The 25,921-nt window shown below is 47.9% G+C and overlaps 1 protein-coding gene across 1 annotated transcript in view; it reads right to left on the reverse strand.

The window, feature by feature from the left end:
• Positions 1-25,921, reverse strand: part of LOC143986837 (uncharacterized) — a 548,778-nt gene that overhangs the window by 156,802 nt on the left and 366,055 nt on the right. The window contains 2 exon segments of the mRNA XM_077485246.1: positions 6,495-6,645; positions 6,725-6,822. Coding sequence (XP_077341372.1) covers positions 6,495-6,645; positions 6,725-6,822 — 249 coding nt within the window.

Genomic DNA, 25,921 nt, shown 5'->3' on the forward strand with positions numbered 1-25,921 from the left:
GGACAGGAAAACGGCCTCTCCCCCGTGTGGATCTTCTGATGTCTGTGAAGACTGGACTTCTCTGGAAAACATTTTCCACACTCAGGACAGGAATAAAGCTTCTCCCCCGTGTGAGTTGTTTGATGCCTGACAAGCTTTGATTTTTGTGGGAAAGATTTCCCACATTCAGAGCAGGAATACGGCTTCTCTCTAGAGTGAATCCTGTGATGCTTGTAAAGATTGGAAATCTCTGAAAACCATTTCCCACACTCAGGACAGGAATATAGATTTTTCCTCTTGTGAGTACTCTGATGCATGTAAAGGTCGAATAAAGAGCTAAAACTTTCCCCACATTCAGGACAGGAACATTTCTCCTCCCCCTGAATTCCGGAACCATCCCACATAGTGTGAAGTTGCTCAGAGTCAGAGGGATTTGATGGTCCATCCACACTGTTTAGTCCTCCATCGATAGCTGAGCTCATTGTCTTTTCTCCTGCACAATCTCTTGTGATGTCCTCATCCTCCATTTTACAACCTGGAGATAAAGTGAGATGATCCTTTGAGGGTTTCTTAATGGTGTGTCCTGAAAAATATAAAAACCATGATCAATAGATACAAGACTGTTATTTCTCCAAAAATCGAGATTCCATCTGAATCAGGTAGATTTTAGTGAGCAGATGTTCTCTGTGGATGTCCCAACCAGCTGTGACTTCCCCTCTTCAGTAAAAAGGTCCTTTGGTCCTCCTCCCAGATCACTTCTATATTTACACAGCTTTGTCAGAAGAGCAGGAACCAATGAGGACTGAGAGGTGCATCAACCACAAGCCTACACAGCCTACCACACAACCACAAGCCTACACAGCCTACCACACAACCACGAGCCTACACAGCCTACCACACAACCACAAGCCTACACAGCCTACCACACAACCACGAGCCTACACAGCCTACCACACAACCACAAGCCTACACAGCCTACCACACAACCACAAGCCTACACATTCTACCACACAACCACAAGCCTACCACACAACCACAAGCCTACACAGCCTACCACACAACCACAAGCCTACACAGCCTACCACACAACCACAAGCCTACACAGCCTACCACACAACCACAAGCCTACACAGCCTACCACACAACCACAAGCCTAGGCACTGGGTCATGTGATCTCTTGATCTCGGACAATGAAGAGGTTCAAAGTTCAGACTTGCAGACCCTTTAGCATAGAACAATGGGCCATAGGCCTAGGCTTCTGATGACAAGCAGCACTGGAGGGTGTTTAGAGAAGTATTTTGTATTGCAAATATAACGGTTTCAGTTTGCTATTTTCCTCCTGACTTTTACTCCCAAAAAAGAGACTGTTAAAGGAGTTTTAGGTTACCCTTCAGCTATACGTCAGCTGAAAGAAGAGGAACCAAACCACAATGTAAGATAGTATTACACTACACTTCAAAAGACGAGGAGAAAAACATCCCGTGTACTGTAATTAGCTAAAAGTAAAAAACTGCACTGGATTTGACTTCTGTGCCTCTCTGAAGAGCTAAGCTGCCAATGGATGGTGCCAAGTCAACAGGTGACCATACTCTCAGGACAGACTGGGCATGGAAGGAGGTGTATCAATACATTAAGAGGCATTTGGAACAGAACATGTACCCCTTAGTCTGTCCAATATGAGGGGGGGGTTTGAGGGCACCTAAAAAAAATTTTTAAAGATAGCTTGCAGGTTTTACAGACCCTCACAACCATCGGGCCAGGTTTGTGGGATTGTGTACTTTGACCTCATAAAACATGGGGACATGTCTCCCCTGGGCAATACCCAGCCCCCAATCAGTTTGACAACACCTTGCCTTTTGGCATAGAAAATGACCATTGCTGGTTTCCAAGATTCGGCTCCAATAGAGTTTTGAATTCAGCAGGTTCACCCAATCGGCCCCAAACTGGACCTCCCGTCCGTTCAAGTTCAATACTATACAAAAATGTCTAAATGAATAAAAATTATCTCTGTAGCACAGAGAAGGGGGGTTTACCTGAAAGAAAAGAAGATCTAACGTGCAGGACGGGTATCAGTACAAGGAGATGAACCTATGACATCACTCATCGCCCACCCTACTCTGGACCAATCAGTGTGCAGTAACAGAGCAGAGATAACAGAATAATATATTGTGTCTCACCTGCGCTGATCTCTGTAGGATTGTCCTCCACTATGAATGTCCTCATCATTCCAGCCTCCTCCGTATATTGCTGATCGTCTCTCACATACGTCTCTTCTGCTTCACCCTCAACTTTCATGGTCATCAGATCTTCACCCTAAACCAACAGAATGGCAGAAAACACCATTGTCAAAGAAGCACACCCATGGCGACTCACTAACCAAGGAGAGAAAAATAGGAGATAACAGAAATACTCTTTACCATTTTAGCAGAATGGTTTATCTTGCTGGTGGGAGCACGCTGAAAAGAAAAGTCTGAAATTTGCTGAGTTCAGAACAGGGTAGACATGAATTGCAATGATCGTTGTCATGCAGGTCAGTTTGAGTTATGCATGTGGGTTGGACTCTAACCGTGGGCTAATCACCTCTGGGGGGGGGAAGGGGTGCCTTCTCCTGCTGGGAGGAGAAGTTTTGACCTCCAGAAGTACCCACAGGTTATATTGACCAGCCAGTTCTGATGGTTGGGTCGGGGGGGTTAAAATTTTTGACACTGCCCGATCACAGCAATTCTACATCCAGCATGTGTAGGCCCCAAGTAATCATTTTGTTGGTCCCTAGGTGGTTCTGTAGAACCGGGACATACAATTGTGTATCTGTACGTAAGCAATTACACATACAATCAGAAAACCAAATCAAAAAATCAATGCCCTCTCCCTAAAACTAATATTTTGGACCTTATTAGAGACGATACATTTTTGGTGATCTTAAAGAGGAAGTAAACCCTAACAACCACTTTAACCACCTCAATACCAAAAACTTTCATATTTCAGTGTTATCTCACTTTGAATGAAAAATTACTCAGTCATGCAACACTGTACCCAAAATAAAAGAAAACATTTTTTGATACAGATGGAGCTTTTTTTTTTGGTTGATATTTTGGTATTTAACCACTTCAGCCCCAGAAGATTTGGCTGCTGAATGACCAGGCCATTTTTTGTGATTCAGCACTGCGTGGCTTTAACCGACAAGTTGTACCCAAACAAAATTGACGTCCTCCCCCCCCCCCCCACAAATAGAGCTTTCCTTTGGTGGTATTTGATCACCTCTGCGGTTTAAATTTTTTGCGCAAAAAAAAAAAAGCGACAATTTTGAAAAAACAAACAAACCACAATATTTTGTACTTTTTGCTATAATAAATAATATATAAAATATAAAAAAAAAAAAAAAAAATGTTCTCAATTTAGGCCGATATGCATTCTTCTACATATTTTTGGTAAGGAAAAAGAAAAAAAAATGCAATAAGCGTATATTGATTGGTTTGCGCAAAAGTTATACAAAATAGGGGATAGATTTATAGCATTTGACAACTTATAAGATTTTTTTTAACACACAGCATGGGCATAGTTAGAATTACACCACAAAATACATTCTACTAATCCTCCTGTGTATGGTCCTATCACATGTGTGAGACTTTTACAGCCTAGCCACATAGAAAGGTAAAAAAAGAAATCCAAGGAGTACCTTCGGACATTCTAGGGGCATAAATTACACATCCAATTTCCTGACTATGATATTTTTGAAAGCCCTGGAGTTCCAGGATGGTGGAAACAACTACAAAATTACAATTTTTTGGAAAGCGGACAACCCAACGTTTTTTCTAAGAGGCATAAGGAGTCTTTTGAACGTGTCATTTATTTGCCACACATTTTTACAGAATGTGGAAAGAAAATTAAAATGTTGTCAACCAATAAAGTATTTCTAATGCCGCGTACACATGGTCAAACTGTATGACGTACTTAGTCTGGCGGAAAAGTATGCCAGACTGTCCGTCGGAATTTCCGAACGGGCTACTTGCCCACACACGGCACTTTTTGAGCGGACTAATACGGCGACTAAGTCCGCCGTACTATCCGCCCTACTTTTGAAATGAATGGACTCGCCCACACGCGGAGGAAAGTCCGCTCATTTCGAGCGCGTCTCCAGGTAGGCGGGGCCCGCGAAGGAGACGTCGCTGGCCCCGCCGCCTGGTATGGACTTAAAGGGGAACCCCAACGCCGAAAAGAATCGGTGTGGGGCCCCCCCCCCCAAGTCCACAACAGACCCTTGTCCGAGCACGCTACCTGGCCGGCCAGGAAAGGGGGGCGAGCGAGCGCCCCCCCTCCTGAGCCGTACCAGGCCGCGTGCCCTCAATATGGGGGGGTGCCTTGGGGAAGGGGGGGCCGCGCGCCCCCCCCCACCCCAAAGCACCCTGTCCCCATGTTGATGAGGACAAGGGCCTCTTCCCGACAACCCTGGGCGTTGGTTGTCGGGGTCTGCGGACGGGGGCTTATCGGAATCCGGGAGCCCCCTTTAATAAGGGGGCCCCCGGATACCGGCCCCCCACCCTGTGTGAATGAGTATGGGGTACAATGTACCCCTACCCATTCACCTGTAAAATAAAAGTACAAAAAAAAAAACACACGAGATAAAATACTTTATTGCACAGCTCCGGTCTTCCGTCTTCGGGGGTCTTCTCGCCGGACTCCTCCGCTATCTTCTTGTAGCTCTTTTGCTAGCGGAGGAGTCTGGCTTTCTTCCTCGCCGCCGCCGGCCTCTTCTCCCGACTTCGGGGGTCTTGTCCCCCTCTTCGGTTCTTCTGCCGGGCCACCGCGCCTTCTTATAGCTCTTTTACAGGTGGTGGCCCGGTCTTCTGTCGCCGCCGCCGCCTTCCATTCTTCTTCTTCTTCTCCTTCTTCTCCAGGAGATGTTGACTCGACGCTCTCTCCGGCCACAATGCCAGGGCCGCGCTGCGTGGCCACTTATATAGGGACAAGGGGCGGTGTCACATGGCTTTATGTCACATGGGGACTATGACATCGTAAGGGGGCGGGGTCACCATGTGACACCAACCCATGTGACATAAAGCCATGTGACACCGCCCCTTGTCCCTATATAAGTGGCCGCGCAGCGCGGCCCTGGCATTGTGGCCGGAGAGATCGTCGAGTCAATATCTCCTGGAGAAGAAGGAGAAGAACGGAAGGCGGCGGCGGCGGCGGCGGCGACAGAAGACCAGGCCACCGCCTGTAAAAGAGCTATAAGAAGGCGCGGTGGCCCGGCAGAAGAACCGAAGAGGGGGACAAGACCCCCGAAGTCGGGAGAAGAGGCCGGCGGCGAGGAAGAAAGCCGGACTCCTCCGCTAGCAAAAGAGCTACAAGAGGATAGCGGAGGAGTCCGGAAGACCCCCGAAGACGGAAGACCCCCGGAGCTGTGCAATAAAGTATTTTATCTCGTGTGTTGTGTTTTTTTTTGTACTTTTATTTTACAGGTGAATGGGTAGGGGTACATTGTACCCCATACTCATTCACATAGGGTGGGGGGCCGGTATCCGGGGGCCCCCTTATTAAAGGGGGCTCCCGGATTCCGATAAGCCCCCCGTCCGCAGACCCCGACAACCAACGGCCAGGGTTGTCGGGAAGAGGCCCTTGTCCTCATCAACATGGGGACAAGGTGCTTTGGGGTGGGGGGGCCGCGCGGCCCCCCCCTTCCCCAAGGCACCCCCATGTTGAGGGCACGCGGCCTGGTACGGCTCAGGAGGGGGAGCGCTCGCTCGCCCCCCTTTCCTGGCTGGCCGGGTAGCGTGCTCAGACAAGGGTCTGTTGTGGACTTGGGGGGGACCCCCACGCCGATGTGTTTCGGCAGACTAAGTAGGCCATACAGTCCGCTCGTGTGTACGCGGCATAACACAAAACATGGGCATACTTAGAATTACACCTCAAAACACATTCTGCTACTCCTGAGTATGGAGATACTACAAGTGGAAGACCTTTTCAACGTTTGGACCAATTATGTACCCAACAACCAGAACTGATCACGAAGGAACAGAACCAACTAAGACACTCCATCATAGTGGAGTCATCGCAGCCGAGCCAGCCTGAGCAGGCAACGGCATACTCTCGCAGGTAATGGTTGTAAAGGGTTGTAGGTTGGAGATGGAGGCCCCCCTAGAGTGTGTGTGTTTTTTCCCCTACTCCTACTGGTGACATAATAAACCCATGGGTCACAATCTACAGATCTGGCTGTGTCCTTCAAGGAACAGAAGAGAATCATCTTGTAGAGTCTGCACATCGTCTCAATCACTTTATTATACAGACCCTCAACTCCGCCTACCTGATGATGGTGAGGGATGGTGTGACCTTCCTGTGTGGAATCCCAGGAATACAGAGAACGAGAACATCTCTCTGGTGGGTTCCCATTACTCGATCCATCTGTAGGAAACACACACACTGACTGAATACATTGTTTCTATGTGTTTATCAGATGATGGGGGATCTAGGTGGAGCCTCTGTACTGCTCTCTCCTTTACAATAAAGTCTCCTCTTACCCGGTGATGTGAGGGGCGGCTGGTTGTCCATCATGACGTCCTTGTAGAGATCCTTGGGTGCTTCTGCAAACTCTTCCATCACACCATACTCCTCATCCTCGTCTTTATACTCTTCTTTAACAACAATATTATAATCCCAGAGGTTTCCACTCTGAATATATTATAAAACATTCATTGTAACAAACATGCTGTGTATAAATCATAACTAACAATAATTGTTGATAATTTACCTGTTCATGGTGAGGGATGGTGTGATCTTCCTGTGTGGAATCCCGGGAATACAGAGGACGGGGACATCTCTCTGGTGGGTTCCCATTACTGGATCCATCTGTAGGAAACACACACACTGACTGAATACATTGTTTCTATGTGTTTATCAGATGATGGGGGATCTAGGTGGAGCCTCCGTACTGCTCTCTCCTTTACAATAAAGTCTCCTCTTACCCGGTGATGTGAGGGGCGGCTGATTGTCCATCATGACGTCCTTGTAGAGATCCTTGTGTCCTTCTAAATACTCCCACTCCTCCATGGAGAAATAGACAGTGACATCCTGACACCTTATAGGAACCTGACACACACAATGATACAGTCACCATCCAGACACATCCCTTGTCTGTTACTGGATAATGTCCCAGAATTCCCAGCACCGCTCACCTCTCCTGTCAGCAGCTCCATCATCTTCTTGGTGACTTCTAGAATCTTCTCCATGTTGTGTCTCTGAGGCTTTAGGGAGTCACATGGGGGCACTGTGATGGTCGTATGATCACCTGACTTCACAAGAGGAAATCTCTGTATTGAAAAACCACCAATAGGAATATCATGTTAGAATCCCAGAAACCTCCTCACCTCTCCGGTCAGGTCTGTGTTTTATTAATAGAGATAAGAGTGATGTCATGTGACCTCCCAGAGGCCTCCTCCGGTCAGGTCTGTGTTCTGTTAATAGAGATAAGAGGAATAAGAGTGATGTCATGTGACCTCCCAGAATCCTCCTCACCTCTCCGGTCATCAGGTAGATGATCTCCAGGGTGAGATTTAGTATCTTCTCGGTCATGTTATTCCGGTCCTCCTCCATCTTCATCGATGTGGTCTATCTGGGTTTCTCTGTAGACAGATAGTAGAAAATGATCTGGATGGGATTGGTTGTACAATATTAGATTGGGGGATAAAAGGGAACGGGCTGCCACCAGTGGCAGATGTACATTGGGTTACTTTAAATGACAATTGGGGGATTGGCTTTAAAGCTGAACAGGGAACATCATGAATTTCAGGGACGGCATCCGCAGCAGTATATTTAGTGTGTCCCGGGTCAGGTGTGTCTGTATGAAGAACCAACAGACTTAAATGCAGAGTCAGAAGCTGAAGACTTTACAGGGTATATCCCCAAACCCAGAGGGCAGCCACAGTGTCAGTGGGTAGGATATGGTGATAGTGAATGTACAGGGGGAGCGCGTTCAATAGGGATGCCATAAAGTTCCCCCTCCAGGTGCCGGTACTGTATATTGCTACTTGCTGTTTCTGGTGTATCTATAGAACCAGGGTCTGCATAAAGTTGTATACAGCATAAAGGGGTATAATGATACACTACTACAAAAGAGTTAAGTCAGCAAGACAAGAAGAAGGGAGTAGTTGCTATGTGTTACCAAGTGAAGGAACACTTGGAATCAGTCATTAGGTGTGGTAATCCTTTAACGTTCTAAGTCTAGTACACACTACTATTTATTTTTTTTTTTTTTTACTAAGTCTACCAAACTTTGGAGTAGAACGTTTACTTCCTCTTTCATTCCCTGCAAAGGCAAAGCATAATGGACTACTATGCATCGCATTGTAGTCCATTATGTGTCACTTACCTGACACAGGAGCCAGCGGAGTCACCGCTGTCCCCTGTAGTCCGGCGCATCCACTTCTCTGTGGGGTCTCGCAGCTCCGCCACTGTCATTCGGCGAAGCCGCGATGACGTCACTCCCGCGCATGCGCATGGGAGCCGACACGCACGGCAGCTCAGTCGTTGGAAATGCCGCGCTCAGTGCGCCTGCGTGCCTCTGTCTACGGCGCATGCGCCGTAGACAGCGGTGCCTGTCTTCGGGCAAATATCTCCTAAACCGTATAGGTTTAGGAGATATTTCTTGGACCTACAGGTAAGCCTTAATCTAGGCTTACCTGTAGGTCAAAGTGTGTTGTAAGGGTTTACAACCACTTTAAAGGGGTAAGGTGACAGGTCCTCCGGTAGCAAAGGAGTCTTTGTGTGGTTCCCTCTCTAGCGGTCAGTTTCCAGTAGCAACAGAAAAATAAATCCACGTTACAGAGATCTATGGTCTGGTGGTCACATAGGTACAGGAAGTGAAGGACTTGATAATGAACACGCATGAAGTCTACGCAAGAGAGGTACACTGGACTGGCTCAGCACATCCCTCTTAATGCAACATCTAAGTTACAGTGTGTAGTGACATGGGACAGCACTTTTTAAATCGCCCGACGAAAATGGGCGTACAGGTACGTCCCTTTAAATTTGCCGCCTTTCGAGCACGTCGCAGGAGAGTGCCCATGGGTCCCGGGGAACTCGGCGGTCCGCGATTGCGGTAAACAAGGCATTTCTCCGTTCTGCCTTGTGACCGTTCTACACTGTGATCGGGAGCAGTGATCGCTGTCATGTGAGTAGTAGCCCATCCCTCTCCAGTTAGAATCACTCCCTAGGACACACTTAACCCCCTTGATCGCCCCCTAGTGGTTAACCCCTTCACTGCCAGTGTCAGTTACACAGTAATCACTGCATTTTTATAGCACCGATTGCTGTATAAATGTCAATGGTCCCAAAATAAAACGGGAAAAGTGTCCGATGTGTCCACCATAATGTCGCAGTCACAATAAAAATCACAGATCGGCACCATTACTAATAAGAAAAAAAAATTAATAATAGACATGCCATAAAACTATTTATTTTGTAGACGCTATAACTTTTGCGCAAACCAATCAATAATCGCTTATTGGGATTTTTTAACCAAAAATATGTAGAAGAATTACGTATCGGCCTAAACTGAGGGAAAAAAATGTTTTTTTTATATATTTTTGGGGGATATTTATTACAACAAAAATTGTCGCTCTTTTTTTGTTTATAGCTTTAAAAAAAAAAAAAAAAACGCAGAGGTGATCAAATACCACCAAAAGAAAGCTCTATTTGTGGGAAAAAAAGGACGTCAATTTTGTTTGGGTGCAACGTCGCACGATTGCGCAATTGTCAGCTAAAGAGACGCAGTGCCGAATCACAAACAAATGCTCTGGTCAGGAAGGGGGTAAAATCTTCCAGGGCTGAAGCGGTTTAAGGAACTCTGTACTTTAATTCCTGCACACAGTCAAAAGAGGAAGCTCTGCTTGTCTGTCTCCTGCCCCTCTTCCGCTGCCACATTAGGCACCTTGGGGGGGGGGGCGTCAGGTACCTGCTCCCACTTCTGGATGATCTAGCTGCAGCAAAGTCAACCGCAAGTTTGGCCGGCCTCCTCCTTCTTTCCGCCGTCGGGCCATTCACAAAGTGCAGCGCACTTCGCGCATACGCAGTAGGGAACCGGCTGTGAAGCCGCAAGGCTTCACTTCCAGTTTCCCCTACAAGAAATGGCAGCAGCAGCGCCGCAGGATTAGTGGGCAGGTAAAGTGGCTTAATATTAACCACTTCCTGCCCGACCTATAGCAGAATGGCGGCCAGGCGGTGGTTCAGTTATCCTGACTGGGCGTCATATGATGTACAGCAGGATAACAGCCGCCACGCGCCCGTGGGGGCACGCATCACGGCGACCGCTGGTGCGGTGTGTCAGTCTGACACACCGATCTAGGTAAAGAGCCTCTGACGCTCTTTAACAAGTGATCAGCCGTGTCCAATCACGGCCGATTACGATGTAAACAGGAAGAGACGTTGATCGGCTTTTCCTCACTCACGTCTGACAGACGCAAGTAGAGAGGAGAGCCGATTGGCTGCTCTCCTGATGGGGGGGGGGGGTCTGTGCTGATTGTTTATCAGTGCAGCCCCCCTCAGATGCCCGCCCAGGACCACCAGGATGCCGCCAGGACCACCAAGGATTGCCACCACACTGGACCACCAGGTATGCCAAATTAGACCACCGGGGATATGCCAATCAGTGCCCATCCCCAATGCCTGCCATTGCCATCAATGATGCATATCAGTGCACATCCCCAATGCCTGCCATTGCCATCAGTGATGCATATCAGTGCCCATCCCCAATGCCTGCCGGCGCATATCAGTGGCGCATATCAGTGCTACATATCAGTGGCCAGCTGTGCCGTCTATCAGTGCCACCCATAAGTACCCATCAGTGCAGCCTTTCAGTGCCCACCAGTGCCACCCATGAATGCCCATAAATGCTGCATATCGCTGCCACCCATTAGTGCCGCCTACCAATGCCCATCATCAGTGAAGGAGAAAACATACTTATTTACAAAATTCTATAACAGGAACAAAGGAAAACTTTTTTTTTTTTTTACTTGTTTAGCAAAAAATAAAAACTGCAGAGGTGATCAAATACGACCAAAAGAAAGCTCTATTTGTGGGAACAAAATGATAAAAATTCTGTTTGGGTACAGCGTAGCATGACCGCGCAATTGCAATTTAACCACTTCCCACCCGGCCAATGTATATAAACAGCCGGGTGTGCGCTCTCTCATTCTCAGTGGACATTCAGGAACGTCCCTCAGAAGGAGGGGGATCACACAGGTGTGTGCTGGCGCATTTGTGTGATCCCCATGCGCTCGTGTGACCCGGACACGGCGCTTCTCCGTTTGGCAGGAGGGCTCTGTGATTGGCCCTCCTGATCACATGATGGCCGTGTCATGTGATGTAAACACAGAGCCGGTTGCTAGGTGATTGGCTCTCCTCTCCTCACATGGAAGTTGTCGGTGAGGATAAGAGAGCAGATCAGTGCAGCTGGCTGGTGATCAGTCAGTATGAGCTGTTTTTTACACTGTTTTACTCACTGATCACCAACCTAGTGTAAACACACATGTCCCCAAATAATAAAAACACCTGCCGGTGTCCTATCATATAAGGTCCCCCATCCGATAGTGTCCTCATGCGCAGTACACAGCAACACAGATTCCAAAAATTGCTGAGGATGAACGGCGCCTGCGCCTTGAGTCCAGGTTCTATCCCCGCCATCCAAGTGGACATAGAGTAGGAATAAAAAAGAGCCGAGCGCAGTGAGGCCGAGCCCGAAGCGTGGTGAGCGAAGCTCGCCCACGAGGGGCCCTCTAATTTTCCGAACCCTGTGTCCGCTTGGATGGTGGGGCTACCACCTCCACTCACGGCGCAGGCGCCGTTCAGCTTCGGAGATTTTCCGAAGCTTCTTCTGCGGACGCTATATGATGGCAGGACACTATCTGCCAGAACACCCCCCCCCCCCCCACATGTCCCACTAAAATCACATGTCCCAATTATTATCTGCACACATATGTCCACGATCACCTGCACACATCTGTACATGATCATTTACGTACATATGTCCGTGATCACACAAACCAATTATTATACACTTTTTTTTTTACCAAAAACATGTAGCAGAATACATTTTGGCTTAAATGTATGACAAAATTCGATTTTATTGGGTTTCTTTTAAAATAGAAAGAAGACATTTTTTTTATGTCCAAACTTCCGCTCTTTTTTTTGCTTATATCTCAAAAAGTTAAAAATGGAGTCGTGAATAAATACCACCAAAATAAAGCTCTATTTGTGCGAACAAAATGCTAAAAATTTCATTTGGGTACAGCGTAGCACGACCGCGCAATTGTCATTGAAAATGCGAGAGCGCTGAAAGCTGAAAAATGGTCTGAGCAGGAAGGGGGGCGAAAGTGCCCGGTATTGTAGTGGTTAAACAGTGACAGTGTTGAAAGCTGAAAATTGGCTTGGGCAGGAAGGGGGGTGTAAGTGCCCGGTATTGAAGTGGTTAAAGAGGATCTGCAGTTTGCTCACATAATTTGTAAAAAAATAAATAAAAAATAAAAAACATCTTTGCCATTCTGAAGCTTCCCCCCAAACCACTTTGCATATTATTTTATATATACTGTGATTCTGTACTTGCCAAAAATGCTGCAGAAATCTCCCTCGACTGAGACTGGCTGCAATCATTTTAACTGTGGGCAGCTGAATCTGCTGCCTGTTCACTTCCTGGATTTACACAGACACACACCTCCAGCTCTCATTGGCCCAATTATGACTCGTACCCTCCCTCTTTTCCTGGCAAACTCTCACCAGAGTGAGAGAGAAAGCTGTGCACGATGTTGTTAGCCTAGGCCAGTGATGACGGACATTGGCACCCCAGATGTTCTGGAACTACATTTCTCATAATGCTCCACTACACTGCAGAGTGCATGAGCATCATGGGAAATGTAGTTCCAAAACATCTGGGGGTGCTAAGGTTCGTCATCACTGGCCTAGGCTAATGACCAGACAAGAAACAGGAAGTGGGCTGCATAAGGGATTTACTGGCACAAAAAAAAAAATTTTACTATTCAAAGTTAAAACAACAAGAGCAGAAGATTTAAAGAGGAAGTAAACCCTTACAAACGACTTTGACCTACAGGTAAGCCTAGATTAAGGCTTACCTGTAGGTCCAAGAAATATCTCCTAAACCTATATGGTTTAGGAGATATTTGCCCGAAAACGGGCACCGCTGTCTACGGCGCATGCGCCGTAGACAGCGGCGCGCAGGCGCACTAAACGCGGCAGTTCCAAGAATGGAGCTGCCGCATTTGTCGACTCCCGTGCGCATGCGCGGGAGTGACGTCATCGCGGCTTCGCCGCTGTCATTCGGCGGAGCTGCGAGACGCCACAAGCAAGATGGATGCGGCGGACTACAGGGGACAGCGGCGACTTCGCTGGCTCCTGTGTCAGGTAAGTGACACATAATGGGCTACTATGCGATGCATTGTAGTCCATTATGCTTTACCTTTGCAGGGAAAAAAAGAGGAAGTAAACTCATCAGGGTTTACTTCCTCTTTAATAGATGGAGAGTTGAAATAAAAAATAAAAAAATTACTGAAGTTCCGCTTTAAAAGTCAGCAGCTACAGTATTTGTATTATTTTTTTTCTGGAGGAGCCTGGAGTTCTGCTTGAAGGATCATCTCTAAGTTGGGGGAACTGCCTTAGCCTCTTGATTACAGGGCAGTTAAACCCCTCTTCCTGCCCAGACCAATTTTCAGTGCGGTTGCACTTTGAATGACAATTGCGCGGTCATACAACGCTGTACCCAAATTAAAATGTTATAATTTTTTTCCCACAAATAGAGCTTTCTTTTGGTGGTATTTAATCACAGCTGGGATTTTTATTTTTTTTGCTACACAAACAAAAAACATGGAAAATTGTGAAAAAAAAAAAAAAAAATCTTGTTTAATAGTTTGTTATAAAATTTTGCAAACGGGTATTTTTTTCGCTATCATTGATATGTGCTGATGAGGCGGCACTGGTGGGCACTGATAGGCACAGTTAAGGCGGCACTGATATGCACAGATAAGGTGGAGCTGATGGGGACAGATAAGGTGGCGCTCATGGGGACAGATAAGGTGGCGCTCATGGGGACAGATAAGGCGGCGCTCATGGGGACAGATAAGGCGGCGCTCATGGGGACAGATAAGGCGGCGCTCATGGGGACAGATAAGGCGGCGCTCATGGGGACAGATAAGGCGGAGCTCATGGGGACAGATAAGGCAGCGCTCATGGGCACAGATAAGGCGGCGCGGATGGGCACAGATAAGGCGGCGCGGATGGGCACAGATAAGGCGGCACGGATGGGCACAGATAAGGTGGTGCTGATGGGGACAGATAAGATGGTGCTGATGGGGACAGATAAGGCGGCGCTGATGGGGACAGATAAGGCGGCGCTGATGGGCACAGATAAGGTGGCGCTGATGGGCACAGATAAGGTGGCGCTGATGGGCACAGATAAGGCGGCGCTGATGAGCACAGATAAGGCGGCGCTGATGAGCACAGATAAGGCGGCGCTGATGGGCACAGATAAGGCAGCGCTGATGGGCACAGATAAGGCGGCGCTGATGGACACAGATAAGGCGGCGCTGATGGGCACAGATAGGTGGCACTGATAGATGGCACTTGTTAGGGCTGAGGAAAAAAAAATCGATTTAAATCTTGAATCGAGTTGAGAGGTCAAACGGATTCAATATTTCACCAAATCAGTTTTTTTTTATTTATTTTTTTTCCACCAGGACCGGCGCTGACACCAAGGTGCTGCAGGCAGGAGATGCCGTGGACTAGGCCGAAGCCACGGCCTCGCCCAAAAACTCCTGCCCGCAGCTCCTCAGGACCAGGGCAGTGTCTATCAAAAAAAAAAAGAAAAAAACTTAATACGAATCATGAATCAAGTTTTTTTTTTTTTTTTTTTAAATCAGATTTTTTTTTTAAATCGCAGAGCTCTAGCACTGGTAGGTGACACTGATGGGCACTGATGTGCAGCACTGTTGTTCTGGCGCCGATTGTGGGCACTGATGGGTGGCGCTGGTTGGCACTCGTAGGCAGCACTGTTGCCTATTGCTAGGTGGCACTGGCAGGGGGCACAGGTGGGCACTGAGTAGCTGACGGCAGCTCGCCGTGATGGGAACTAATGTCCCTCTCACGGCCGCCCGGTGATCGGCTTTTTTTTTTTATCTCCTCACACTGTCAGCGCGAGGAGAAAAAATAGCCGATTACCGTCTCTGTTGACATCACATGATCAGCTGTCACTGGCTGACAGCTGATCACGTGGGAAGGGGTCGGGATCGACCCCTTACTCCCCGATCTGTAATCCAGAAAGTCTCATAGACTCGCTGACCACAGGGGGCGCACAGCAGGCCACTCGTGCACGGGGGGGCGTCAATAGACGTCGTCCAGGCAAAGTAGGTCCGCAAAGTAGCCGTCATTCGGCTATAGCGTGGGTCTCAAGTGGTCAATGTTAGATTCTTCACATTGACTGCAGTCTTCGCCTGGTCCCGGGCAGTGATAAGCGAAAGGACCAACCCCACCCCCCACATGTGGGGCAAAGATGACCCCACCCAGAGGCTCCCATTGTCTTCAACGGGGTTCAGATTCGGCACCTGAACTTTAGTTCTGTTCTGTGGATCCGATACACACTGAACCCGGGAATGTTCAGCTCATCTCCAGGGAGAAGGTGACACATCTCTAAAATGAAGAGAATGTTCCGGCTCCGTATGTGGGCAAATGTTCTGCCCCTGATGGGGTTAATCTAGGTTTCCCACACTATATATGTGTGTATCATCATCTGCTGGAGATAAATGACATCACAGTGACTATGGAGGAAGAGGACGGACATGACTGGGGGGTTACTGGGTGTAAATAGAAAATAAGATCTTATTACCTCCTCTGCTGCCAGTTCCAGCAATGTCTCCTCTATACTTCCTCCCGACTCACCTCTCACCCGGAACTTCCTGTATGTAACTTCACTTCCTGTCTTTTCTTGACATCACTTCCTGTCTGTTTTCAATGGAGGCTTTTTCTCTCATAGAAGTGAGATCGCCATCTTGTGCATCTCATAGGAACTGCAGCCCCGATAAAGTTTTCACAGTGTACACAGGACCTTGTCTTTGTTCCTAAAGCCTTGTACGCATAGGGTTGTCACCTGTCCAGGATTCACCCAGACAGTTCGGGTTTGGAATCATGTGTCCGGGTTTCAAACTTCCTTCCTCTGAGTCCACGTCAGTCCGGGTCATTTGGTAAGCCTCCTCTCCCCTTCTTTATCACGGTGGTGGTGGTATTATTCTACACATCAGAAGTTGAATTTCACCTTTTTTCACGTCACCTCAAGTTTGGAATTGTGATTGATATTACACATTTTTTAGACGTTCACTTGATGGACTGTATATGTTAAATTAATTTTATTTACTTTAACCTTTTGTGTGCATGAGGTTCATGCACTCTTCCACCTGGGAGTAAGATCTCTTGATATACAACGGAATTTACACATATTTTCTTTTTTTGAAGTGTATGTAATTTTCTTTGCTTGAATTAGTGCCTTACTGGTTCATGTGGTTTGTTGCCACCTAAGCGCCACACTTTTTTGTTTTAATTTGTCCGGGTTTCAAACTGCCTGAAACCCGGACACTTTATTTAGCCTGGACTATGACTTCCCAGCAGGGTTGCTGGCTGCAGTTGTCTAAGCTGAGTGTGTCTGTTACACTCTCTTTCCCACTGCCCAAAGCCACCACTAACAACCCCCCCCCCCCCCCCACACAGAGACAGGAGAGGAGAGAGGGCTCGACATGCACCTCTTCCTCCCATCCCTACCCCTCTGTGTCTGCCCACACTAAAATTCCCGGCACTGTGCCGCAGAAAAGGAAAGTTGGGGCCGGAAATTTGAAGTCCAGCAGCCTCAGATACATCTGGATGAGAAGTGCCAAGGGGTGAGTAAGCTCACCATCCAGCCCTGTCTGTGACTGAAGTATCCCCCTGCTCTCTCCCACATCTGAGTAAGTACACTAAGACAAATCAGGGTTCTCAGAGCACCCCTTACATCAGAGTTCCCCTTTACACCAGAGGCCACAGTGTTTCCTCTTACATCAGAGTTCTCAGTGTCTCCCCTTAATTCAGGGTTCCCAGAGCATCCCTTATGTTAGGGGCCCCAGAGTTCTCCCTTACATCAGAATCTGCAGAGTCCCCCCTTATGCCCTGTACACAAAGTTGGATTTTCTGACAGAAAATGTTCGATGAGAGTTGTGTAGGCTCCATCGGACATTTTCCATCGGAATTTCCGACAGAAAATTTGAGAGCTGGATCTCAATTTTTCCGACAACAAAATCCGTTGTTGGAAATTCCGATCGTGTGTACACAATTCCGACAGGCAAAGTTCCACGCATGCTCTGAATCAAGCAGAAGAGCCGCACTGGCTACTGAACTTAATTTTTCTCGGCTCGTCGTACGTGTTGTACAGCACCGCGTTCTTGACGTTCGCAATTTCTGACCAACTTTGTGTGACCGTGCGTATGCAAGACAAGTTTGAGCCAACATCTGTCGGAGAAAATCCATGGATTTTGTTGTCGGAATGTCCAATCGTGTGTACGGGGCATTACAGTGAAAGGGAACTCTGCGAACTCAGATGTAAAAGGGGAACTCTGTGGACCCTGATGTTAAGGGGGACTCTTGTTATTAACTTCATATGGTTAGAAATGTTATTTAATAGCAAAATGTACGTATAGTTTATAAATATTAAATGGGCTCCTGCGCTTTATATGGAATTAGGGAGTAATATTCTGATTAACTGGATGCCGCAAACACTTTCATGAGACACCTACTCATGTATTCAGACAATAAAGAAAAGGGGAGTAGTGTTGTGCTTCCAAGGAAAGTGGAGCACTAAATTAGAACTCAAGGAGACTTAATTATTGAAAAAAAAAAAAAAAAAAAAAAGGGTGTAACCTAATGGTGTGTAATCACCTTAGAAACTTAGAGCCAACCCCAAAAACTATTTGGTTAAAACTAAAATCAAATATAATAATGAAAATACCCAAGCACAGCGTGGGAAATAGTATGACCCCCAATTAGAGTGCTCGTATAAATCAAGCTGTGTATAACCCCTTCCCGCCGAGCGTACCCAGATGTGCGTACTCAGCTTCCGGGGGGTATACCGGGATGATGCCCGCATCTGCAGGCATCATCCCGGTACTGTTTTTTTTCAGCGAGCGATTAACTTTCCAGCCATAACAACCGAAGCGGCTAAAAGCCGCTCGGCTGTTATGCCGGAGGAGCGGGAGGGGACGTCCCCCCCTCCCGCCGCTGTTACTGGTGCTCCCGCTTGATCGGGAGCACCGATTCGTGATCTGACGCCTCCGGCTACTAGGGAGGAACTGGAACGAAGCTGTAAGCGGCTTCGTTCCAGTCACCTCATAGTAAACACGGAAGCGACGTCCTGACATCACTTCCCGTTTACTCGGCTGCCAGTGGCACCGGTTTTAAAAAGATATACCGTATTCAGAATCGCCGTTTTCGGTGATCTGAATACATTGAAGTGTAAAGGAGGGGTGGGGTGTCTTTTAGACCCCCCGATCCCTCCATAAAGAGTACCTGTCACCACCTATTACTGTCACAAGGGATGTTTACATTCCTTGTGACAGCAATAAAAGTGATCAAATTATTATAAAAAAAAAAAAAAAACTATTTATTCATTTTCAAATAAATAAAAAAAAAAATAAATAAAAAAAAATGTATAAAGCGCCCGCCGTCCCCGCGAGCTCAGGAAGCAAAGAAAACGCATACGGAAGTCGCGCCCGAATATGTAAACAGTGTTCAAATCACACATGTGAGGTATCGCCGCGATCGGCAGAGCGAGAGCAATAATTCTAGCACTAGACCTCCTCTGCAACGCTAACCTGGTAACCGTAATAAAAAATTAAAGCGTCGCCTATTGAGATTTTTAGGTACCGTACTTTTTCGTAAAATTTTTTGCATAATGTGAAAGATAATGTTACGCCGAGTAAATAGATACCAAACATGTCACACTTTATAATTGCACGCACTCGTGGAATGATGACAAACTACAGTACCTAAAAATCTCAATAGGCGACACTTTAAAAAAAATAATTCCGGTTACCAGGTTAAAGTGACAGAGGAGGTCTAGTGCTAGAATTATTGCTCTCGCTCTCACGATCGCGGCGATACCTCACATGTGTGATTTGAACACTGTTTACATATGCGGGCGCGACTTCCGTATGCGTCTTAAGGTTGAACTGGATGGACTTTTTTCAACCTGACTAACTATTTAACTATGTCTCCATGTGTGAAGAATGGATAAAGGTGATGATACTGTATGGAGGGAAAAAGTGGTATACACTAGAAGAAGGAACTTTGGTGGTTTTTTAAAGTTGTGGACACCATGGTTGGATAAAATGGGTTGTCCACCATAAAGGGCATCAATGGGCACATGGAAAGAGAGAATTAAACACTGTGGGGATGGTATAAGGAAGGGAGAATAGATTAGAAGAGTGACAAAGTAATCTATGTGAGGGAAAGTAGGAGAATGGTAATATATTTATTGTTTACTAATTTCACCAAAAAATAAGGCACAGTAAAAAGGTGGTTGAAAGAGAAGGCACTAGGAGGGAATGGGGGGGGGGGGGAGGGAGGGGTTTAAAGGGTTATAGAAAGAATAATGTATGTAGGGAGCTACTAATCGTAACACTGATGGAATTGTGTAAGATTATCTTTTGGTAGTTTCTTTATTCTTAACAGTATGTACATTTTATATGTTTATAAAATAAAAAGATTTAATTAAAAAAAAACTATGTAACTATGTTTTCTTTGCTGTGCGAGCTCGTGGGGACGGCGGGCACTTTAAAAAAAAAAAATTTTTCTTATTTATTTTAAAATTAATAAATTGTGTTTTTAAAAAAAAAAAATGTTTTGATCACTCTTATTGCTGTCATAAGGAATGTAAACATCCCTTATGACAGTAATCGATGGTGACAGGTACTCTTTATGGAGGGATCGGGGGTCTAAAAGACCTCCCATCCCTCCTTTACACTTCAAAGTATTCAGATCGCCGTTTTTGGCGACTCTTGAATACAATATATATTTTTCAATCCGGCGCCATTGGCAGCCGAGTAAACGGGAAGTGACGTCATGACGTCGCTTCCGTGTTTACAATTAGGAGACTGGAATGAAGCCGCTTAAGGCTTCATTCCAGTCCCTCCCTACACGCTAGAAGTGGTGGATGTGCGATCGGTGCTCCCGATTGAACGGGAGCCCTGGTAAGAGCGGTGGGAGGTGGCGGGAGGGGGGACGTCCCCTCCTGCTCCTCCGGCATAACAGCCGAGCGGCTTTTAGCCGCATCAGTTGTTATGTCTGGAAAGCCGATGGCCCGCTGTAAAAATCAGTACCGGGATGATGCCTGCAGGTGCATGCATCATCCCGGTATAACCCCCGAAAGCCGAGTACGCACATCTGCGTACGCTCGGCGGCAAGGGGATAAAAGAAATTGCCCTGTGCCGTTAAATTTTTGGGTTTGACTTGAAGAAAAGGTGGCAACCCTACGTACACACGATCAGATTTTCAGACGAACGGTCATCCGTTGTTTGTTGCATGCTCGTCTCTAGTGATGGACGAACTTCCGACGGAACGTTTCGCGAATGCACACCGCGAACGTGACCAAAAGTTCACGAACCACAAAGTTTGCGGCTGACCCCGTTGACTTTAATGGCAGGCGAATCTTAAAAACCTCCAGGTCATATTTTCAGCCACAAAATACTTACTAGCTGTGCACACATAGTCCCACAACATGGACACTGACATAAAAAAAGTCTTAAGTGAATCTGGGGTCGACAACAACAAGCATTCTTTTTTTATCTGTGAAATTTTGACAATTCAGGAGCGCATGAAGGCCATGGAGGAGAGGCAAGGTCAGGGCAGGTTATGAGGGGGGTGCAGGAGATGATCAGTGCCACAGTCAGGGCAGCACAGTCCTGTGCCAGTGTCCCAGTGTGCCAACCTGTGCTTGAGCCCCTCCCTCTGCCCCACCTATGCAGGGCTCCACTGCGGTGGTCTGGAGGTGCCAGTCCAGTGCTGATCCTCAGCCATAGTGCTGGCACCGCCTGCTGATTGGCTTCTCCGCTGCTATCTCCCTCACCGACACCAGCACTGAGATAGAACACTGACACCAGCACCGCGATAGAGACTGAGCATTGACACCAGCACCGAGATAGAGAGCACTGACACCAGCACTGTGATAGAGAGCACTGACATCAGCACTGTGATAGAGAGCACTGACACCAGCACTGTGATAGAGAGCACTGAGACCACACCAGCACCGTGATAGAGAGCACTGACACCAGCAACGTGATAGAGAGCACTGAACCCACACCAGCACCGAGATAGAGGGCACTGACACCACACCAGCACCGTGATAGAGAGCACTGACACCAGCACTGTGATAGAGAGCACTGAGAACACACCAGCACCGTGACAGAGAGCACTCACACCAGCAACGTGATAGAGAGCACTGAAACCACACCAGCACCGAGATAGAGGGCACTGACACCACACCAGCACCGTGATAGAGAGCACTGACACCAGCACTGTGATAGAGAGCACTGAGACCACACCAGCACCGTAATAGAGAGCACTGACACCAGCAACGTGATAGAGAGCACTGAGACCACACCAGCACCGAGATAGAGGGCACTGACACCACACCAGCACCGAGATAGAGAGCACTGACACCAGCACTGAGATAGAGAGCACTGACACCACACCAGCACCGAGATAGAGAGAGCACTGACACCAGCACCAAGATAGAAAGAGAGCACCGACACCCGCACCGAGATAGAGAGCACTGACACCACACCAGCACCGAGATAGAGAGAACTGACACCAGCACCGAGATAGAGAGCACTGACACCACACCAGCACCGTGATAGAGAGCACTGAGACCACACCAGCACCGAGATAGAGAGCACTGACACCACACCAGCACCGTGATAGAGAGCACTGAGACCACACCAGCACCGAGATAGAGAGCACAGACACCAGCACTGAGATAGAGAGCACTGACACCACACCAGCACCGAGATAGAGAGCACTGACAGCACACCAGCACCGAGATAGAGAGAGAGCACTACCACTGACACCAGCACCGAGATAGAGAGAGAGAGCACTGACACCAGCACCATGATAGAGAGCACTCATACCACACCCACACCGAGATAGAGAGCACTGACACCACACCAGGACCGAGATAGAGGGCACAGAGACCACACCAGCACCGTGATAGAGAGCACTGACACCAGCACCGTGATAGAGAGCACTGACACCACACCAGCACCGAGATAGAGGGCACTGACACCACACCAGCACCGTGATAGAGAGCACTGACACCAGTATCAAGATAGAGAGAGAGTACTGACACCAGCACCGAGTTGGAGAGCACTGACAGCAGCACTGATACCAGCAACTCGCTGCGGGACCCAAGAATATGACACCGCTCAACCTCTTCAAACAGGAGGGTGCGGGCATATAGTACAGTGTGCTTTTTTTGTACAAGGAAGTGAGCCAAAGGTAGAAAAAAAGGTCTGTGTGCTCTATTAAATAAATTGTTTATAGAGTTGTGCATATAATTGGTCTACTGGTCACATGTGTTGAATTCCTCTGAGATCCATGCCTCATTCATTTTTATAAATGTCAGGTAGTCAACACTGTTGTGAGCTAGGCGAGTGCACTTATCGGTCACGATCACCCCTGCTGCGCTGAATGTCCTTTCGAACAGGACACTGGATGAGGGGCAAGCCAACAGTTCCATTGCATATTGGGCAAGCTCTGGCCAGAGGTCAAGCCTGCCCACCCAGTAGTCCAGGGGTTCATCACTCCTCAGAGCGTCCACATCGGCCGTTAACCCGATGTAGTCAGACACCTGTCGGTCTAGACGTTCCCTGATGCTGGATCCGGATGAGACCTGTCGATGGGTCGGCTGAAAGAATGACCTCATATCAGAAGTCACCAACACATCTTCAAACCGGCCTCTTCTTGCAGGCTCTGTTGGATTGGTACCCGCAACTCTTTCTGTGGAAAATGGGAATTCCTCCTCTGCCAGCGCACGCAAAAGCAGAATGCAGCATTTCTCAAAGCAAGGCCTGGAAGTGCTCCATTCTGACAGCCCTCTGTGACGGTGGTAACATTTCCGCCATTTTGTGTTTGTACCGGGGGTCTAATTGCGTTGCCACCCAGTACTGGTCCTTGACCCTTATGCTTTTTATACGGGGGTCCCTATTAAAACACTGGAGCATGAAGGCCCCCATTTGCACTAAACTGGAAGCGGTGTGGTGGCCTGGCTCCTGCTCATCATCCAGGATAATGTCGTCCTCCTCTCCCCATCCACGCACAAAACAGGGATCCCAGAAAGGTTTAAAGCATGCTCTTCTTGCTCCTCCTCATCCGCCCAGGGCCCATCCTCCTCTGACTCCTCTTCAGACTCCTGTTGTTGACTTGTCTCAGATAGAGTAGCCCCCCCAGGAATTCATCCAGCATTGCGACTTCCTCATCTTCCTGCTCCTCCATGGCTTGATCAATGACACGACGCAATGCACGCTCCATAAAGAAGGCATAAGATACCATGTCACTGATGGCGCCATGGCTGCGACTGACCAGTTTGGTGATCTCATTGAATGGCCACAGAAGTCTGGTGATCTCATCAAATGGCCACAGAAGTCTGCATGCGTCGCACATGAGCAGCCACTGGCGCGGTGAAAAAAACAAGCTCCCCAGAACCTGTTCTGCCGCAGAGTTTGTACAGGTAGTGGTTAACTGCACATTTCTGCTGGAGCAGCCTATCAAGCATATAGAAGGTTGAGTTTCATTGCGTCGGTCAATCGCAAATAAGACGTCTGACCGGCAGATTGTGTCGCCGCTGAATGTCAGCAAGGCGAGCCATGGCCATGTAAGATCTTCTGAAATGGACCGAGATTTTCCTTGCCTGCCGCAAGATGTCCTGGACCCCAGGGTATTGGACAACGGGGCCAGTGTGGCTCTTGGCTTCCAGGCACAACAGACGCAGCACAGCATGGCAACGTCTCACCTGGCATGTCAAATAGGTTCTGGGGAGCTTGGGCGGTGCAGCGGAAGAGACGCTAGCAGCAGAAAAGGAGGAGTCAGCCGAGGAGGAGAGGGGGGAGGAGGCAGGCCTGCATGCAATCCATGGCGGTAAAACCAAATCTACACGGCTGCCACAGGATACATGCTTGACGGCCGCCAGAAGGTTCACCTAGTGGGCAGTAAAAGTGATATACCTTCCCTGCCCGTGTTTGCTAGACCACATGTCTGTGGTCAGATGTATCTTGGCACCGACACTGTGCCAGAGATACATTCACTTGCCGCCGAACATGGCCATATAGCTCTGGGATGCCCTTCTGTGAGAAATACTTCCTTCCTGGGACCTTCCATTGTGGTGTTCCAATGGCCACAAATTTTCGAAAGGCCTCCGAGTCCACCAGTTTATATGGCAGTAGTTGGCGGGCTATCAGTTCTGACAAGCCAGCCGTCAACCGTTGGGCAAAAGGGTTATCTGGCGTCATCATTTTTTTACGCTCGAACATTTGGCCCACGGAAGCCTGCCTTTTTCCAGAAAAACAGGAGGATGGCATGATGGAAGGTGGAATGGAGGACAATTGTGAGGAGAGAGAAGGAGAAGTAGAAGACGAGGCTGGACGGTGAGAGCGTGGCTTTGTGTGTTCCGTTGCTCCCACTGGGCTCGGTGATGGCAGCTCTTGTGCCTTCTTAAGGTGGTCTTCCCTAGGTGAGTATTGGGCTTATCGCGACTTATGCGTTGACTGCAAAGGCTGCAGATAGCAACACTATTGTCAGCAGCGGACATGTTAAAAAAAGCCCACACTGTGGAGCCATGTGCTGGCGTCCTGGGAGCGCCAGATGTGACCGTAGTACATGGTTCATGCCTCGCTCCTGATACATTAGCAGTCTGCTTTGTCCCTCCTGTGCAATCAAAGTTCTGCCTGCTTCTCCTCCCTATCTGCTGGTCCATATCTCCCTCTGAGCTCCCCTCCTCTTCCTCTCTTGTGGGCACCCATGTGACATCACTAGACACGTCATCATCGACGTCACCTTCCCCACCACTATAATTAGAGATCTCGGAGTAGGCAGCAACACCGGGGACCAACCTCCTCCTTGGGCTGATCTGAGTACTGTCGTCAGACTGCTGAGTGGCGGTTGTTGCTGCCTCTTCTTCCTCATCCAATGCCAAGAGTGGCTGCAAATGGGAAATGTCTTGATATGGATCGGAAAATAATTCCTGTGACTCAAGGGGAAAGTATATGGTGGTGGTGGTGGTGTTGGTGTTAGTGCCTTTGGGGGGTGCACACAGCAAATAGTGAAGAAGAGGGTGCAGATCGAGAGGACGAGGAGGGCGCAGAAGAGTAAGGCTGAGTGAGACACTCAACCAAGTCTGGTGCGTCCTTTGACGTAATCGCACGCGCCTTCTGCAATTTGCCACTTTGGCTCAAGTCTGTTGCTCCTGCCCTACCCCTACCACCCCTGCAGAAGGGCCTGCCTCTTCCTCTGCCTGTGATTTTTTTAAAATGACCCTGTGACAAAAGTCTCTAGAGAAGTGCAGTATGTATGTGGAAGAAGGTATATAACACCCCGCTTTAATCTGTTGTTTTTGGGGGCCACTGGTCTATCACACCAGTTATAATACTTTTTTTATTTGCGTTTGTCACTCTTTGTAGTATCGCTGCTGAGCCGCTCAGCAGTCACAATGCTGCACAGTGAAAATGCACTATACTATGCTTTCTATATGTGCAAGTATTTTATATGTGTATTATAACACTATATACTGCACACCAAATAGTACACCTATACCATTCCTTAAAAGGACCTTTGTGGACCTAATAGTAGCTAGCTTGTAGCTAGTGAATTGCAGACTGTCCCGGCT

The sequence above is a fragment of the Lithobates pipiens genome, unplaced genomic scaffold, assembly GCF_037356315.1.
Source record: "Lithobates pipiens isolate NorthernLeopardFrog02 unplaced genomic scaffold, aLitPip1_a1.2 Scaffold_18, whole genome shotgun sequence".
Taxonomy (NCBI): Eukaryota; Metazoa; Chordata; class Amphibia; order Anura; family Ranidae; genus Lithobates; species Lithobates pipiens.